Genomic DNA, 16,131 nt, shown 5'->3' with positions numbered 1-16,131 from the left:
GAGGACGGGAGAGCAGCTCTGCAGCCTAAACCCTCAGGTACCCACAGAGGCTGTTCTTGGCTTGGCTTTATAACTCTCAGGTTAATCCTTCAGTGTGGAAATATAAATACCCCTCAGCATAGTCTGTTCTCAATAAGGACAAACATTTCAGAGCAGAAGCAGACCATAAGACATGTCAAGAAATAGGAAAAAAACACTATTTATAGGTTTAGGAGGGTGATTTGATATGGGGTTTTTTGGACTAAAACCACTTAAATCTTTTATGGTATCCAGCAGTGCTCTATCCTGCCCTTCCAGGAAACATACACCTTTATCTAGACATACAGCATGCACACATGTACTATCTTCAGGAGAAACTTTAACACTGCAACCTGCTGCTTTCAAGGCATTTATCCAAGATAACTAATCATTCACAGAAACCTGTTAAATTAGACCAAGAGCTCTCTAATGAAGTCCTCTAAAATCAGGTTTATGAGCCTCAGTGAGTCTCAGTTTTCATATGTAAATATACAAAAAAATAAAGAGTAAAAGGCATTTCTGAATGTTTCTAAAATAGTTTTACCCCCACCTACCTTAGGACAGACAAGATGTCCCCTGATGTGAAACCAGCGCTGCTTTACTTGGCACTCTCCCTGGGATGCCCTGCATGCTTCTATCCTGAAGGGAAATGAGGGCTTTGAAGAAGGCCAGGTAGCCCCAGATTAATGACCATGAAAAATGTCTTTCAATTTGTAAGCAATGCAACAAATCCCAGATCAGGCTGCCACCAAGACATCCATTGAATGTTCTCACTTGGGCACACATGCAGCAGACAGCTGTGCCTCTGTGGGACAGGGATGTGCTGTGCTTCTCCAGGACTTTCTCTCATATGATCTCCAAGTACTGCTCAATGTCCAGCTATGGCATAGAACTGGCCTGTTTCAGTGGCCAAGCCCTGCAGGGTATGATGATAAGTTGCTCATTATGTGTATAAATGTGGTGTTTCTAACCCATGTACAAAGGTGCAGGAATATGAAAGTCTATTTAAAAGCACAGGGGCAGGTTCCCAGCTGTCACCTGAACCCAGACAAGCTGTACACAAACATTCCCAGCAGTCCTGAAGCAACACTATTGCCACACTGAACAGTAACTGAAAAACTGCTTATCTGTGCATTACTGCTTCTCTCCTTGCATCCACCTGAGCAGCAAGGGTTGAGTTGTCCTGCCACACCCCCTGGCCCTCACCCCCACACCACTGCCCGGCCAGCGGCTCTCCTGAGGGCTGAGGAGAACTGGAACCCCTAGAACTAGGGCTGGAGGGTTGAGGGCATGGAGGCCATTCACCCTGCAGCTGGCCTGGCTCCAGCAACTCCCTTTATCAGTCTGCATCACCACAACATAAGCAGCGACTTAGTTGAATTAGAAGCAGCTCCACGTTTAGCCAGGGAGCTAGTAGTGGTCAAAATGCACTATGGTACACTGCTGCAAACATGTCCACATTTTTTTTGCTTGGCACAATGTTTGAGTGTAAAGGAGTGTGAGAAACTGCCAGGGTGCACGAGAGTGCAAGACAGTGTAGAATGCAGAAATAAGCCATTTACATCATCATGTATCATTATTTTATTTCAATGTTGCTTTGTTCCAAAAATAATTAAGGGATATCATAACCAGCAGTAGGCACATGAGTGGGTTTTGCAGTTTGAATCTCTAAAAAAGGCCAGGTCTCTTGTGCCAGATGCTGTATAAGCACTGTCAGAAAGAGCCTCTGGTCTCCACAACTCTTGGCTTTAGGGTGAAGTTCTCATACTCTGACTCGGTACATGTTGAAGTCAGTATTAAAACTGTAAGTAGATTAAAAGGAATGAAGCTAGAGTAAATGGGTAGACTTCTAAAAATTCTCTCCCCTAAGGAGAACACTGGAAAAGATGCATCAAGCAAGAAGAAACATCCTTTCCCTTTTACTGATAGGAAAATGAGGCAGGACATAAGTCACTTGTCCAAAGTTACTACAGCAATCTGTGATAGCACCAAGGAAACTATTTCTGCATCATCCTAGTCCAGTACTTTAATTGTTCCTTGGCCACTTCTGTCCTCACCTGACCCAATGCAATCAAGAAGCAGAGTCAAAAGTATGGCTGAAATACTCAAGCATAGGAGGGATCGAGCACCACAGCCCCTAGGAGCTTATGAGGAGTTTGGGTTTGTTCTGGTTGCTGTAGTTTATGATTTTCTTAGTCTAATAAACCAGAACCACTCCTAGCTCAGCAAAACAACCAAGGTCATGCTAATGAGTTTAAGGCATTAAAAAACCCACAAGATCAAGTCTTTGGAAATACAGCAAGTGTCTGATGAGTTCAAGTCCTGTTTCAGACTTGTAGTCAGGATCAGATGCTGCATTGAATTGTCCTCTCTGGATGCCACAAACCACATGACCATGGCATAGCAAGGAGGGTCTTCAGTCCTGTGATGTTAATCACTGCTGTAGGGGTTTCTCGAACAAGAAGCCACCCAGGTGTCTGCATGCTGGTGTAGATCTCAGGAGCTGCTCCGGGCTTCAGCGGTCATCCTCCGAAATTTCTGCAGGTAGACAATGATGAAGATAACCAAGATACCCTGGAGGAAAAGGAGGATGAAGAGACAGAGCTGAGAGAGAAGAGCCAGGCTGCAGTACCAGTACTGGCACGTGGAGATGATCTCATCTTCTGTCAGGTAGGCAATGACACGGCCCTGCAGGTGAGCGGGCGAGGCGCATCGCACGTCCCTGTACGAGGTCCGGTTCTGCTGCCACTGCAGCCACGAGCGCAGGTACAGGATGTCACAGTTGCATTCCCACGGGTTGCCCTCCAAGTAGACAACCTGGAGGCTTCTGAGGTTGTCAAAGAGCCCGTTGGGAATGGAGGTGAGCTTGTTGTAACCAAGGTGGATGGTTTCGGCTGAAGGGCGGAACGCCGCCGGCAGCTTTGCCACAGTGAGGCCTTTGGACGCGCAGTCGATCACGGTGGTGGCACATCGGCATGGCACAGGGCACGTGGGTACCACGAGTGGGAGGAAGCCAAGGAGGGACAAGAAGAGAATTCCACTGCTCATCTTCACCTGCAAACACTCCTCTGGTGAGTCTGGATGGGGTGGAGACCAGGCAAGTAGGCACCACACACTGTAGGGCTGACAGAGCCCAGGTCTTCTGTTGGTTTGCTTGGAGGATGAGCTTCTAAAGTTGGGTGAATTTGGTGTCCTTCATAGGAGATGTGAGAGCTCTGAAAAGAACAAGAGTTAAAAGAGGTGTGCAATTTCCTGGTCTCTCATTACAGGAATGTTCCTGATCTTCCAGCCCCAGATTTGAGGACAGACTTGAACAGATGGCTACTGGGAGGCTTAGCTGCAGCCATCAAATTTAGTTTTCACTAGTCCTCAGAAGTGTGCAAGAGCTGCTTGTATTTTCAGCATCACTGGAGGCGCATTCCTAGGGTAGCCAAGAAAACTTATGTCAAGGAATCAAAAATTAGAGTATGAAATTACTCATGCCTTATCATAGCTCTGAATTACATCTGTAAAGCAAAGCTTTGTTCACACAAACTGCAAGAGGAGACTCAGAAATAAATTGACTGTTACCACAAGTGAAAAACAGCCTTTCCAGCTTTGAAAAGAAATGACAAACAGTCCTTGGCCAGCAGAGAAGGTGCTGACCGCCAAGGGTGGAGGTCACTAGAGCTTTCCATGATAGATATTGCTCCAGCAGGTGAATAATCTCTTCTGGAGCTGTGACTGTGCTGGAAGACATGGGTCAATGAGCTCTCTTTATGTTGCAGGCTCTTGCTGCACAAGAGCAAGCAAGAGACTTGTGACTTGCTGAGTCTGAGGACATGAGTTGCTGTAACTTCCTTTAAGAGAGCAGCTACACATATCCGTAACAAGGCAGCGCTCTTCAGGCAATCCATCAGTTAAAAAAGAGGGAAAAAACCATAAAATAAGAGAAGGTAGCTGTGTTCACTTACCAGAGTAGTTCAATCCTTGCTTTCTTGCTGGCTGTACAACACAAGAGGAAGGTATTAAGGTAGTCCAGCCCGTGCAAGAGTGTTTGCAGCTGCATAGTTGAGCTCCCGGATAATCCCCTTGCAGCTGGCTGCCCAGATAAGGGTCAGGCTCATCCCGGGGACACCTCCCACATGAGGCCTTCCTGCAAGTCTGCTGCCTGTCACCGGAAGCTGAGGCTTCATTCAGCACGTCTTCCAAGAAAGGGGAGCTGACACAGCTCACAAGAACATGTTTGCTGGGAGAGATGCTGACAGTACTGACAACTGGGATTCTGCTCAGTTGGAGGAAAGAACTGCAAAGCTTCAACTGCAAAGCAGTAGCTCAAAATGCATTTCAGCTTGGAAGGTGTCATTACTGGTTTGTCCCTCACTCCCTGAGCACTGTGGCCTTTGGTTTCCCATTTCATCAGGAGGGCTGCATTTGGCAGCGCATTGAGACCCAGCACTTTGCATTGTGCTGACCCTAAAGGTTTCCCTCAAAGCAGTGACACAAATTTACCCCTAATTAGCAGTGGAAGATCTGTTGAAAGAAACGGACTCGCAGTGACCATGCTGGTGTCAATAGTCAAGCCAAGGAAAAAGATTCTCCAGGCTCTTGTATCCACTCATGACTGTTACAAGGGTAAAAATGTAACTCTTGACATTCCACTGCCTACATCAAAATAGTTACAGTCACATTAAGGACAACAGACTGGGAGAGACAGCGCTGTCCTTCTGATAGCCAAGTGAGTTGACAGCTCTTGATGACTGAAGCTGCAGTTACTGTGAAACGCTGGCCACATCTTTTATTCAGAAGTTACATTATACAAATACTTGAACACATAAGTCCAAAGGTCAAAACTACATTTAGGTAGAATCTTGTCTCAAGGCCATCACACCTACACACTTTTCTGCCATCAGCCTGGCTCTAGGCATTGGCCATGCTCCTCAGGATAAGGCCACCAGAGTTACACTCCAAAACTGTTGCCCCACTGGGATCAACTCTCATCACCTCACACTGAGCACATTCTACAGAGCAGACATGAATGCTGCATTTAGAGTGTAAACAACAGCTGAATTTGGCCCTAACCAAGAGAAAATCTCTGACACTCTACATAAAACAATTAAGCTTTAATTTTCTAGTAAGTTGGAGCAGATCATTCCAGCTGCTTCCCCGTGGCAAGCAGGCAGAGTGGGAAAGAGATCTTATGCTAACAAGCAACCCCAGTTTCTGCTGCAGGGCTTGCTTTCCACTTAGGAGCAATTTGCCTCTCACAGGGTAAGTTTGCTCAGCAAACACAGCTCATCCCAGACATTTGGTGCTGCATTTATTCACAGGCAGGTGTTCAGGACAGGTGTGGATGGAGCTGACCTACAGCCAGGCCCATTCTGGCTCTGCATGCGGCACAGACTCAGCAATGTTCCTTTGGCTACTTATAAAATGGATTTCCTGGGACTGGATCCAGCTGCCCACTGCTGATTTAGGCACCACTTCTAGGGGAAGCTTAAAGATAGAAGAACTTCAAGATCAACTTGTCTAACTTTGGACAAAGCCAGGCCTGGAATCCCATGCAGGAAGCCTTGCCTCTTGGAGCCTGCTCTGACAGCACTAGATAAAGGGAGAAACAGTGTCAGCTTTGCTCTCTCCTGCCCATAATGTGTCACCAATGCTGCTCAAGGGGACTGAAAATTGAACAGAAAGAGGTTGGGTTTTTTTGAAATATTTATTTCACTGATCAATTCAGGTAGTAAACATTAATAATAATAATAACAATAATCATTTAATAAAATGGATATGTTTTAAAATGTCTCATTTTTCTTTGCTCACAATGACAAAATGTTCAAACAGAAATGTACAAAAAAAATATATATATTATAATAACCCAACAGGTGGATAGGAAACAAAGAGCCTAGGAAGGGAGCAGGGTGAGGGGAAGCTGCATGGCAGGAGCAAGCCAGTGTTAAAGCACAGCAGAGACTGTGAGGAAGTCGCAGAGCACAAAGAGGGGACCCCTCTCTGGGGGAGCCATGCAGGAGCAGCGAGGGCTGGGCAGGACAGCACACAGAACGGGGCTTGGTCCATCCCTGGGCAGGCACCTGGGCCAGGGGCTGTACCCACAGCCCCAGCTGGAGCCTGGGGCAGCTCAGTCCCACACCACCCCTGCAGCCACTCACTCAGCAGGGCAAGGCTTGGGAATGTGCCTGGGGCGCAGGGGTCGAAGGGAGGGGAGGTGTTAAGTTACTTTCCTAGCCACATTTCTCACTGCCAGAGCCAAATGGCCACGATACATTTGTTCAGGAGGTTCTTCTCCACTTACTGTGCAGCTCAACGCAGCAGTACAAACACTCCTTTGATAAACACATGCTGCCTTCCAGGCCAGGCCTGAATCCCTGGTGCCCCCCAAAGTCAATCTCTAATCCCACTCCAGCAGTCCTCAAATGCTGGTGGTGCTGTGGGCAGGGAACCTCCTACACAGAGAGGTGATTTCAGCAGTGCCACTGCCCCGCTGCAGAAGCCATCCCTGCTGCCTCACTCCTGTGCATTTTTCTAAGTGCAACTTGAACCATCTTTGCCAGCTGGTAGCCAAAAGGCCTCAGCTCTCTGTAGAGGACAGACTCGTGACTACCAAGGTGATGTAGGAGCCATATGCACAGAGCTGATTGGAGACTTCCTCATCCAGAGGGCCAGGGGCAGGTTCATCCCCTGCAATCCTGCCTGCCTGTGGCCCTCACCCTATGCTCTCACCAGCACACAGCACTTCTGCACAACAGCCCAGGATGAAAGCTTTGTCAGCTCTGCTACATCTGTGCTAAAGGGTAAAAGTCTCTTATCTTCTAAGAATATAGCTGCTCAAAAGTGAAACATCTCCAGCTGGATAGGGCTCATTTGCAACAGAACACCCTCCTCACAGACAAGACTAGTGTATGCAGAAAGAAAAGGTACTGCAAGGTGTTTCCCATTATGTTAGCATGGCTAAAGCTGAGAACTCAGTGGTTCTCCTGCTTCAGACAGCAGCAAACTGCTCCAGAAAGCTTGAAGAAGCTCCTGCATCAGGCCACTCCACTGCTCAATTAAGCACATCAGACAAAGAAAGGTTTATTTCCTCCTTAAGCATGTTACTGAAGACAAGCTGAACCCTTCCCCTCTCCTAGGCTAAAGTTGTCACTTATGAGCCCAACATAGGGAAGAATGAAAGAAAAACAAACGTTGGACACTGCTCTTGCCCAACTTGCACATTTCTGCCAAGGGGCTTCCTCCTCCCTTTGTCCTTCCCCAGTAAGCCAGGGTCTCTCCCCTGCCCCTGCAGCCCATGGTCTGCCTAAGCTCAGGCTCTGTACAGTGAATAACTGGAACCAGCCAACCTACTCACCACCTGGACAAGCCCTGATCAGGCCTCTAAAGCACCACAGGGGACCCAGCCAAATGCAGTGCCTAGTAACAGAATGTGTGGCCAACACTGTGCTGCTACCCAGGGAGACCTACTGGGGACAGACAGAGATGGAGGAGCAGATACAAAAGGGGAAAGGGGACAGAGGAATCAGGCTGAGAGCCAGAGGAGCAGAAGGGCCCAGCCCATGGCAGCACTCCCTGGAGTCAGAGGGAAGAGCCAAGTGTCTCTCCCTCCAACAGCCCTGATTCCCTGAGGCAGGCAGTGCTGTTGGTGAGGCCTCCCATGCCAGGCACACAGCTCTAGGGGCTCTGTCTGCCTGCCCTACAGTTAAAAATACTGCAGGAAGCAAGAACAGGACAGAAGCTGCTGCCCCAAGCAGCTCTTATCTCTGCTAGCAGATCCACCAGCCTTTCCAGCGCTGAGACAGGAAAAGCTTGGGACTGGGGACAGAGAGTCTCAGGGTAAGGGCAGTGGAGCAAGTGCCAAGTGTGGCCAAGGCAGTGCCAGTCCTGAGCCTGCCACACTGACCCAGAGTGGCTGCAGACCTCTGGTATGGGCTACAGGAACTGCCTCTTTCCCCAGGAGAAGCTGAGCCAGCCTCTGGGCCCACAAAGCCAGAGGGCAGGCAGCTCTGCACTTGGGGGTGGACTTCAGCCCTAGGGCTTTCACCCCCTCCAAAGCAGTTGGGGCCAAGCACTCTGGCTGCCATCATGCTTTTCAGGGCAGACACTGGGGACACACTGCAGCTGGATGGCTATGGCTAAACCATGAGACACCCTCAGTCAGCTACTGCAGGGTCATGGGGTTCCTCTACCAATACCTCCAGCCTGCTGTGAAACCATGGCTGGGAAGGTGCTCACTCCCAGTATCTCCTCTCTGCCAGAAAGACATAAGTGAGAGAAGTAGATGTTTTCTAGAAGTAGATGTTTTCTTCTAATCAACCTCAGGAGACTCAGTTCCTTGCTGCTTAGTGCAAAGATCCTGGAGTTTCTTGATCAGAAAAACAAACCCAACCAACTAAACGAAAAACCCAGGCAGGAAACCAGGCAACCATCAGGACTCCTGAGCAGGTCAGTGCACAGAGAAACCCCCAGCCCCAGCTCTCTGGGCCAGTGCTGGCCCCGGGCTGAGAAGCCCAAGCAGTGCAGGACAAACTCACAGGAGGGAGTGGCTGCCTTTACAATGCTTGTGCTGGCCCCAGACACGGGGAAGGGGGAGAGGGGCACAGCACCTCAGGTGGGAGTAAACATTTACGTGCATTGACACAGATAATCTTCAAGTTCGTACACCAGAGAAACCAGGACTTTAAATAGCAGAGCATTCCCAAACGAGAGATTAGTACACGGGAAACGGAGAGCTTTTTTCTTTTTATACTTTTTTAGGATGCCTCAGAGACCTCCCAGGCTATTTTCTTAAAAAAAAAAAAAAAAAGAAAGAAAGAAAAGAAAGAATAATTATTATAAAAGAAATACACATCAGTAAACTGTTAAGTGAACAGCCTCCTCCACAATTCAGCTGACCACACAGCCAGCATTGCTGCTAATAAATTAGAGGGTGCGGGTGTAGCTCTTGCCCACAAGTCTTTATACAACAGGAAACCTTTTCTAAACGTCCACAGCTCTTGCCAGGCCTCAGATGGTCCCTGGGGAATTCCCTTGGCCCTCCGAGTACCTGCCCCTCACTGATCCTGCATCTGCTGCTGCATCTTCTGCAGCATCTCTTGCATCCGCCGTAACTGCATGAGACAGAGAAGAGAGAGTCAGAAAGGGATCTGTTGTGGCCAGGAGATGGTGACCTGTGCTGGGGGCAGCCCCTTGAAGCTGACAAAGGGATCCCTCAGAGAGTATTAACTCCTGCCCAAGCACAGAGGGAGGAATGGAGACACGTTTCCCTGGCAGAGGAAGCCACAGCTCTCACAGCCTGTCCTCCACACCAGGAGCCCATGATGGTGGGAGGCAGGAGTGGGAAGCCCCAGGACAGCCTCTAAGGGTCAATTCTGGAGAAACTCCTCAGATTCCAGCTGGAACACCAAGGAGGCCTAGGCAGAAATGGGTCTCACCTCCTCATCCTTCATTTTGATCAGCTTCTCTGTCTCAGTGTCCGGTGTTGGGAGAGGCAGGATAGGAATTGGGCTTTCTATCCTGTTGTCCTGAGTCAGCTTGCTAGAGAGATGGACAGAGGGGAGAAACACAGTCAGGTGTGTCAGACCTGCCAGCCATGCAGCAGCACACATGCAGCCAGCTGCAGAGGCACAGGGGCAATCTAGCCCAGAGGTGTGCCATGCACTGGGATGCAGAATGAGACCAAAGACAATAGAAGTCTGCAAAGTAGAAGCTTGTGGTAGAAAAAAAATCCAAATCAGACTCATAATGAGAGCAAATATAGAAAGGGCTGATGTTTCTGGCCACCACTTGTAACTGCACTGGCAAGCTTAGCAGAGACACAGACAATACATCTGGTCTGCTTTGGCTCATCTGTGCATGGGCCCACATGTACACACAGCATCAACACTAACTATCAGCATCCCTAAGGCACCACATGCTCACCATGGCCCTTTTCCTTCCAAGAAGATAACACCAGGGGAGCAGTTGAATCACTGCAAGTCTGATAACAAAGTCTGTCCTTGTGTTCAGGAGGTGGGAGAAATGAGATACAACAGGCACAGCACAGCAGCACTGCGATGAGGGCTGGGGGTGCACACCACTGCAGGCAGGGGACAGGGGAAGGAATTGACTTCCTTCCAAAAGTCAGACAAGCTCCCAGGAGGTGGGGATGGAATGACAGCTGCCAATGAGCCTGGATTGAAATGGGGAATTCAAGATGCCACTTGCAGGCCTTCACCACTTGGAGGCACCATTGGCTCATTATTGAGTCTATTCCAGCCCTGGAGCTTGGAACGTCCTCTCAAAACCTCTTAGAGAAGGACCTTTATTCCACTGATAGAAATGACCATACTCTGGTTTTACAAGACTTGTTTACTGGCAACGAACTAGTCATGGTATCAGAAATAATAGTGAACTTCAGCATTTCTTAAGCTGAGCAAGTGTTTTTTCATCATGCTCTTCTTTTAATAGACACAGTCTACCTAAATAGCAGCTGTGACACTTCTCACAGATCTCAAGCATTTAACATAGTTATTTTGGGACTCTATATTCTCTCTGTTGAAAAAGACAGGCTCCTCTGCTATGCAAAAGCACTGAGATACACTGTGTGTGAACTGAACGTGCCAACCTGCATGTTTGCACCCAGGCAGGACTGTTCCCTGGTGAAGTGCAGCCATTGCTGCTCTGCAACGTGGCAGCACACAGCTACTCGGCCACTTCAGCAGGAAGTGAAGGGGGTGGTTTATAACAGATGAGCCAAGACCTACTTCAACCTAAAATTTGTCACCAGTATTTCAGTCATGGAAGGGAGAAGATAAAAAAAGAGGACTGAAATTAAAAGCCTGTGAGTTCTCTCTATTTTCTAATCCTTGTGATTAAAACCTCTTTCCCAAGATCTGAATGGGGAACCCTCAGACAGGAACCTGGCTTCTCAGAAGCATCCCCACCATGGGTTCAGGCTGTGGGAGACACTTGGATTTGCTATTTCCCTTGTCAGTGCTGTTCCCCAGGCTGCAGCCCAGCACATGCCCAGCAGACCTGCAGCCTCCTGCGCCAGGGAGGGCCCAGTGCCGCAGAGCATGAGGCCCTGGGGACCCACCTGGTCATTTGCTGGATGCACTGAGCTCGGTAGTTCTCATAGTGGACATCACAAGTGACGTCCTTCAGGTCGTGCATGTGTGTCCGGATCAGCATGTTCCGCAGCTTCACGAAGTCGCAGTGTGCCTGGTTCTCCACTGTGGAAGCAACGGCAGGAGAGGGCCTGGATGTCACACCTCACCAGCCCCCTCCATCCAGGGAGCCCCTCCTCACCTCCCAGTACCCAGGCTGGACTAAAACTCCAGCCAGGGCTCCCTCCTCATCCTTCTCCCACTCTCCCCCAACACTGCCTGGGGCTCTCCTTCTGGCCCTGGCTCAGGCCTCTACCATGCTGTGCTCACACTGGGGCCTGGCTGCTGAACTCATGGTGTTCCCAGGACTTTTTCTGGGTAAGAGGACGAATCACACACATACAGCAGAGCCTGGAAAAAGGTTGCTGCTCCCAGGTATGTGGCATGCCACTGTTCCACCACAGTCAGCACAGTGCTGGAGGCAAAACTGCTTCCCTACTCAGAATTTAGGACTGATCAAAGGCTCCTGTAGGCAAAATCAGCCTCTGACAGGCAAAGCTGTGAGTAGGCAGTGGAGAGCTGTAAGAGCTGCTGTTACCATAGGAGGCCAGACTTCAGACAGCACTGTGGGGCTCTGCTGGGAAGCTTTGTTCTCAGAAGCTGTGTGCCTGCTGTGGTGATCTACATTTATGTCTCTGCAGGGCTGGGGGAAGTCAGCTGTGTCGGGTCCAGGGTTTCACAAAGTTGATCCCACTGCCAAATGGCAGCACCCTGAGAGGCACAGCCCCCCTCAGAGCCAGTGAGAGGGCAGAGCCAGCAGCTGGGCAGCCCAAGCAGCTGGCACCAGCCCCTGAGTGCACACACAAGCTGCTGGGGTCTAAAGCTGCCAGACCTTAAGGCAACGTACCAGCATGGGGGAGTCAGCAACAGCAGCAAAGCCATTCTAGGGTTGCCCTGCCTATGGGCTTTATGAACTTTCTGCCATTAGAAAGGAAGAAAGTTAGAGACAAACACATTGTGCATCAGCACAGCCTCCAGCCCAGCAACTCCAGCATATACAGGAGCACAGCAGAGGGAGCGCAGCAGCGCTTGTGATTCGGTTTGGCTGAGGGCAATGGTTTCCCCCTAGAAACCAAACTGTTGATGCCCAGCCTTCCCTTTTAATAAAGAAGCCCTATCCTAGTGCATTAAAGCCCAGGCATTCTGCCACTCACACTGGAGCCTCTCCATCAGCCCATCATGGCTCAGAGGCAGGGTGACTGCTACACCCCAGTAAGAGACTTGAGCCACTCCCAGTGCCTCTGTCTCTACCCTACCTGTCCCCTGCCCTGTGCCCAAGGTGGCACAGCCATGGCTGTGCAGAGGTGAGTTCTCCCTTGCCACCTCTGTTGCAAGCACCTGTCTGTCCTTCCCAGTCCTTCCTGACCCCAGCTTCCAGTGCTCACCTTCCACAGTGCCCCAGTCCCACACTCACCTTCCACGATGCCCCAGGGGTAGAGGCGGCCCCGCACTCGCTGTCCTTTGGCCTCCACCACGGTGTTACTGCCAATGACAGCAAAGGGAGCACTCTCCTAGAATGAGAGACAGCCTGAGCCTGGCACAGCCTCCTCAAGGGGCTAGCTCAGCCCAAGAGTGGCAGGAAGAGGAAGGTGCTGGTAGGAAAGGCACAGGGACACCCACATGTGCCATGGCACAGGACAGCACAGCCCCATGGTAGAGAAAAGCCTAAGGCCCGGGGATCTGCAGGCAGCCTGATTCCCAGCCTGACTCTCAGCTGTCCTGAGGAAAGCTGTGTCTCCGCAGGTGCTTGTATCCCCTCTTTTAGGGGAAGCTCTACAGGGAAGCCAGAGCAGAGGGGCTGGAACACTAAGGAAGTGGGACAGTGCTGGCCAAAACTTGTCCAGGAAGGGATGTACTGTCTGTGGTCCTCTCTGCTCAGAAGAGAGTCAAAGACTGTTGTACCTCTCTGACAGGAGAAACAAGGCCAAACTACATGCACACACAGGGCTGACTCAGCTTGGGAGAGGGTCAGGCCTGGGCTGCTGGGGCCTCCAGATAGGCCTGTATGATCATGTTCTCTCCCCTCATGCAACTAATGTACGACAGTGGTACCTCGTCACTCACAAATCAGTCCTCCTTGCTGATGGCATCACTCAGGTGCTTACAAATGCTGTACAACCCAGTCTTCATCTTAAACATTCAGACTGGGGTAGACCAAGGAACGACTGACACTGCTTGGTGGGAGAGCAGAAGTGCCACATCTCCTCACCACACTTGACTTCATGGCACCAGTAAGGACATCAGCCCCTTCTCCAGGCCTGCAAGCCAACACAGGCTGTCCCCTGCTATCAGCAGCACAGGCCTTTGGCATGCATAGGGCAGCTCTGGCTCCTTCTGGAGCAACTGACATACCCCTGAGCCTGACTTCTCAGGTCTCTGCTGTGCAGGTTTCCTTACCTTCAGCTCTCTGTCTTGCTGCTTGAACTCTTCATCTTCATCAGAGTCACACTCAGGAAACTGGTACACTTTAATGCCAAATTTGTCAATCTCTTCCCGGATCTGTGTCCATGTAAGACAAAACCAAAAGGATGCAACACTGAACAATACAGAAATGCTGTGTTTATATATAAATGCTGTGTTTATCCTCTCTTTGTGCTCCCACAGGTTTGCTATAGCCTACAGATGGCAAAAGGATTTGATGTTTCTTTTAGAGCTGACCTCTCTGCAGATATAACTTCCCTTCTCACAGCAAAGCACTGCTGCAGTTCAATTTGCAGGTACTCTGTGTGTGTATGTACAAACACACACACATGCTACATATATATATAGATAGATATCTATATACATATCTCTTCTCCCTCCTCAGCCCATCCCTGTCCCCACATCAGACACCCCCCTGCAGAGAAAGAGCAACTCACCCTCTCTTTTAGCTTCCGGATCTCAGAGGGGATCAGACAGTCAGCTTTGGCAATCAGGGGCACAATGTTGACCTTCTCATGCAGAGCCTTCATGAACTCAACATCCACAGGCCTCAGCCTGCAGCAGGGATGAGGAAGGATGCAGTTAGAAAGGACACACCAGAGTCTCCCACCCACCCAGCATGAGGTGAAAAGGACAGCACTGCCGTAAGAGCCTGTGGCAGCACAGGGATACCCCTCAGCTAGGGCTATGTCTTCAGGAAAGCTGCCTCAGATTAGCTGCTGATGTCTCACTGACACAAGCTGGGTATTTGCTCCCTTGCAAGCCAAATATTGCCCAGACCCCAGCCCAGGGTCTCCCTGCAGCTGCCCTATGCTACAGACATCCAACACTCCTGTTGCTCAGGGCTGGGCTGGCACACGAGCCAGAACAAGGCAGGGACTGAGGGCAGCTTAAAATTCCCCCTCCTACCCATCAGCCAGGATTAGCTAGATAGGAAGACATTATTTCCCCTGATTTCCAAGACAGGCTGTACGGCCTGAGGGAGCTCTGCTCTGCCTGCTCATGGCAGTCTGGTGTGCCAGCTGGGGCACGGAGGTGGTGTGATGCCCAGCCGAGGGAGAGCATCCAGACAGCCCTTATCCCATGCCAACAGCCTCGCCAATGTCCCAGCTACTCCAGGGCAGTCCTAGGGCACGAGTCTCCCCTCTGGACTGCCAGAGCCCAGGCCTGGTGTGAGGGCTCTCACCCGTGCCCGAAGGGGGAGATGAAGTAGAGGCAGCAATGCACGCGGTTGTCCTGGATGTTCTTCCGGTTCAGGCCGCTCTCATCACGGAAATACTGTTCAAACTGCTGGTCGATGTAGTCAGTGATGGGCTTCCAGCTGAGAAGGGCAATGCAACCAAAACGAGATCATGTGTTTAAGGGGACAGGGTCTCCTAGGGAATACAAGGCAGTATCACCTCGTTCCTGCTGCCAGACCCCCTCCCTGTGAAGCACCCCCAGAAAACAGCCATGGCCAAGGACTAGGAGGCTCACAAGGTGAGCAGTGGCCTGCTCACCACTCAGTGTTGTTAACTGCATCTCCAAAGCCTGGTGTGTCCACTATGGTAAGCTTCAGCTTGACACCTTTCTCCTCAATGTCCACCGTGTGCTTGACGATCTCCACTGTCTGGTTGATTCTCTCTTTGAACAGGAACATGTGAGTTAAAGCCAGGCAGTAACGCTGGGGATCCCCACTCACACCCACGACCAGGCAGGTCCCTCCTTATCACTGAGCACAAGGAGTAATATGGGTTTCAAAAAACCCTGATCATTTGGGAAGGGGAATCCCTACCACATTCCAGCACCCAAGACCAAAAGAGAAATCTCAGCACCTTAACCCAAAGAGCTAGTGCTGCTCTGCAACCTTGTCTTCCTTTTGTAGGACAGACAAGTCCCACAGCCAAACCCTTTTTGCTCCAATACCAGAGCCTCTGCAGCCAGCAAAGGAGAGCAGAACAACAAACAAGGCTGGGATCCAGTCAAGCCTGTTAGCTGCTGCTGAAGCAAGGAACCAACATACTAGTCCTTAGCACAGTCTAGAACTGCATGCACAGGGATTCACTTTGTTCACCCCACTTTGCCCCAACTTACCCTCTGCATTGAGGAGCTTTCTGTCTTTGTAGAGGTCTGTCAGGAACAGGCTATTCACCAGCGTGGATTTGCCCAGACCCGACTCTCCTAATCGACAGAGCGCAAAGGGGAGGAGGGAAAAGCAAGCAACATGACCCACTAATTGACTTACAAATGCAACTCTCAACGAGGCTTTGAATCCTGAGCCAGGGAAGTAAGAGAGATGAGCTGTCAGAAGCTGTTTATTGGCATTACATTTTTCCAGCAGTGGGAGGACTTTTGCTGCAAGATGTCTCAATCCTTGTACAAATGTGATCTCCCAGCCCTTCCTTTCCCTCGGGCCCCTGGCTGGCCCTGCCTTCACCACCCAGCCCAGACACACTGTAGGACAAGAAGCTTGCTTGAGTGGTCAGAGGGAACTGAGGAAACTGCCTGACTACAACATAAGCTGGGGAGCAAAGCAACATCTTAGACAAGGGCCAGACCCGAGTGAGGGGAGATCTAG

The 16,131-nt window shown here is 50.2% G+C and overlaps 2 protein-coding genes across 4 annotated transcripts in view; both read right to left on the bottom strand.

Annotated features, from left to right (window-relative positions):
• Positions 1–1,584: 1,584 nt before the first annotated feature.
• Positions 1,585–4,118, bottom strand: GP1BB (glycoprotein Ib platelet subunit beta). Its single transcript, XM_062010007.1, has 2 exons — positions 3,972–4,118; positions 1,585–3,233 (listed from the first exon to the last, which is right to left on the bottom strand). The coding sequence occupies exon 2, from the start codon at positions 3,064–3,066 to the stop codon at positions 2,515–2,517; it is 552 nt and encodes a 183-aa protein (XP_061865991.1). The 5' UTR covers positions 3,067–3,233; positions 3,972–4,118; the 3' UTR covers positions 1,585–2,514.
• A 4,543-nt stretch (positions 4,119–8,661) lies between these two features.
• The window catches only part of SEPTIN5 (septin 5), a 38,325-nt gene continuing 30,855 nt past the window's right edge, over positions 8,662–16,131 (bottom strand). For all 3 annotated transcript variants that reach the window (XM_062010225.1, XM_062010226.1, XM_010198109.2), the window contains exons 3-11: positions 15,648–15,734; positions 15,074–15,197; positions 14,761–14,895; positions 14,012–14,129; positions 13,551–13,652; positions 12,568–12,664; positions 11,084–11,219; positions 9,441–9,543; positions 8,662–9,116 (exon numbers count right to left, since the gene is read on the bottom strand). In XM_062010225.1, the coding sequence (XP_061866209.1) occupies positions 9,060–9,116; positions 9,441–9,543; positions 11,084–11,219; positions 12,568–12,664; positions 13,551–13,652; positions 14,012–14,129; positions 14,761–14,895; positions 15,074–15,197; positions 15,648–15,734 (959 nt within the window). In that variant the 3' untranslated portion in view covers positions 8,662–9,059. The remainder of the gene's footprint in view (positions 9,117–9,440; positions 9,544–11,083; positions 11,220–12,567; positions 12,665–13,550; positions 13,653–14,011; positions 14,130–14,760; positions 14,896–15,073; positions 15,198–15,647; positions 15,735–16,131) is intronic.

This window comes from Colius striatus, chromosome 17 (genome assembly GCF_028858725.1).
Source record: "Colius striatus isolate bColStr4 chromosome 17, bColStr4.1.hap1, whole genome shotgun sequence".
Classification (NCBI taxonomy): domain Eukaryota; kingdom Metazoa; phylum Chordata; class Aves; order Coliiformes; family Coliidae; genus Colius; species Colius striatus.
This window is presented reverse-complemented; position numbering and strand designations above follow the sequence as displayed.